The 2,489-nt window shown below is 41.9% G+C and overlaps 1 protein-coding gene across 1 annotated transcript; it reads right to left on the bottom strand.

The window, feature by feature from the left end:
- Positions 1-14: 14 nt before the first annotated feature.
- On the bottom strand, positions 15-960 carry LOC104774225 (pollen receptor-like kinase 6; the record flags this gene model as incomplete). Its single annotated transcript, XM_010498881.2, has 1 exon — positions 15-960. A coding segment is annotated over exon 1 (754 nt), but the record flags the coding sequence as incomplete, so codon positions are not given.
- Between the last annotated feature and the right edge of the window lie 1,529 nt (positions 961-2,489).

The following is a 2,489-nucleotide window of genomic DNA, read 5'->3' as shown; positions in this document are numbered from 1 at the left end:
TGGAGGCGTCTGGCCTCCGTCATCCCGCCCCTGCCCCTCATCTAGGGGAATATAATCACATGAAAGGTCAACTAACTCCCCGCACAAGCCCTCGTTCCCTGATACATTGACAGCAAGATTTTTCTTATTCGTAATGCTTTCCGGGACGGGTCCTTCGAGATTGTTGACTGAGAGGTCGAGGGTTTTGAGGCTCTTAATGTTGCCAATCTCTACAGGTATCTCCCCGGTAAAGTTATTTTCTTGAAGGTGAAGCTCCTCGAGCTGAGGGAGCTGCGTAAGGGAGGAAGGGATATTTCCCTCGAATTTGTTATGATCAAGAAATAGCCGCTTGAGCTTTGTCATGTCCTTGAAGAAATCGTCAGGGATCTCTCCGGAGAAGCTATTGTTAGAGAGCATGAGAGACTTTAGGCCCCGGAGTTTGAAGAAATGCGGGAGAGGACCCGAGAGGAGGTTGTTGTCAAGCCTGATTGTCTTTAGATTTGGGAGATCCTTTAAATCATCTACGGTGATGCTACCCGAGAGACCAAGCCGTGTGACGTGAATGCCTGACACTGTTAGACCCTTTTGGCAATAGATCCCGAACCATTTCCCACTGCAAGGATCTGTTCCTGCTCTCCATGAATTTAGGTCCCCTTTGGTTATTTTCACCGAGTTCTTGAACCGCACAAGCGGTTCCGACTCGCTCACGTGCTGCAAAGAAGGGATGATTGAGAAACAACAGAAGAGGAGGAGGACGAGGATAAAGCTGTGATTCAGAACAGCAGCCATGGATTTAGGAGAATAGATGCTGTTCTTCTTTTTCTTGTTGGTATAATGTTATGTCTTAAAACAATTAAGGACGATGTTTTTTTTTTGATAATGGATGTATTATGATTTGTTGGGAGGTGCAGTTTTGTTTAGATTGTGTTTGTTGTTCCAAAGTTTGGACATTGGTTGTTTGTGAGGGTTGTGAAAGTAAGGGTGGCATTTCTTTTTGTTTTTTTTTGATTGAATTAGTTGTCAAAGTTTAGACTTTTTTTTAAAGCCAAAAATAGCTTGTTTTTCGTTATAGTTGCAAACCTATTGGTTTGTTTCTGAGAGCATAGATAATTTTTAATAAGGATCTGATTTTCTAATCTTAATAAGTTTCCATCTATTTGCATGTCTCATCATTGTTATAGAAAATGACATTCCCAATTGCAATTACTATATTTGGTTTCTTAAAATTCGGACGGATCAGAATAGGTACCAATCGGTTCGTACCTCCATCAAAATCATGCTTAAAAGCGTTTAAGCAGAATTGAAACTCAAACTTTCAGATATTACATAAAGAATTCAAAACTAACTCTAAAATTTCTTTTAATTGACTTCAAGACAATGTTAAGGAGTTAGGATCTGTTCCGCAAATATGGTCGGAACAAAATTCCCGGTATGGTTAGCGTTTTGCAAACGCATACGACAAAGGTCTATAATAGCCAGAGCTTTGCTTTTGTACCATAATAAAAAAATATACTAACTTACACCTCAAGCCGCTAAAACTACAATGTGTGTTGTAGAAAGCTATCAAAAGGCTAAGCTTTGGTTTGGCTCAAGCCCTTTCTCTGAACATTTCTGCTGATTGATGCAACAGCTGTAACTTGAAAACTTAGATCATCGCAAAAAGGATTTCATTCCAGGTATCAGGAACACCGGGCAAGCACCAATGGAGGCAATCCTGAACTCCCCGTGAAGCCGAGATACTGAACCGTGATATGTGACCTTCGTCTCTAATATTAGATAAGGCTGTTATGTCCAAAAGCTTAACCCCTGTACCTTTAACTGAACGACCCGCGCTGTAATCGCTCGACTCCTCTTGCAAAACTTCTTTTCCGATAGNAGCTTTGCTTTTGTACCATAATAAAAAAATATACTAACTTACACCTCAAGCCGCTAAAACTACAATGTGTGTTGTAGAAAGCTATCAAAAGGCTAAGCTTTGGTTTGGCTCAAGCCCTTTCTCTGAACATTTCTGCTGATTGATGCAACAGCTGTAACTTGAAAACTTAGATCATCGCAAAAAGGATTTCATTCCAGGTATCAGGAACACCGGGCAAGCACCAATGGAGGCAATCCTGAACTCCCCGTGAAGCCGAGATACTGAACCGTGATATGTGACCTTCGTCTCTAATATTAGATAAGGCTGTTATGTCCAAAAGCTTAACCCCTGTACCTTTAACTGAACGACCCGCGCTGTAATCGCTCGACTCCTCTTGCAAAACTTCTTTTCCGATAGACATTGGGGTTGTATTATTGCAACTTCCTCCGGTGTTCCATTCCCCACCCACAAAATGTCTGGGCGAAAGGCTTCTGTAGAATGCCTTAAGACCAGGATGGAGAGGTAGCTGCGAGTTAACCCAGCTAACAGTACTGTGGATTGTGAAGTTCTTGGCATTCCCAAGAGCAGCTAGCTTCTTGTTAGTGTTTGGAACGCCATTAACATGCATCACCCATCTGTTACCGTTGAGCTTCCC

Source organism: Camelina sativa, unplaced genomic scaffold (genome assembly GCF_000633955.1).
Source record: "Camelina sativa cultivar DH55 unplaced genomic scaffold, Cs unpScaffold02061, whole genome shotgun sequence".
NCBI classification, from domain to species: domain Eukaryota; kingdom Viridiplantae; phylum Streptophyta; class Magnoliopsida; order Brassicales; family Brassicaceae; genus Camelina; species Camelina sativa.
The sequence above is the reverse complement of the archived record's forward strand: the minus strand, read 5'-3'. Positions and strand labels throughout refer to the sequence as shown.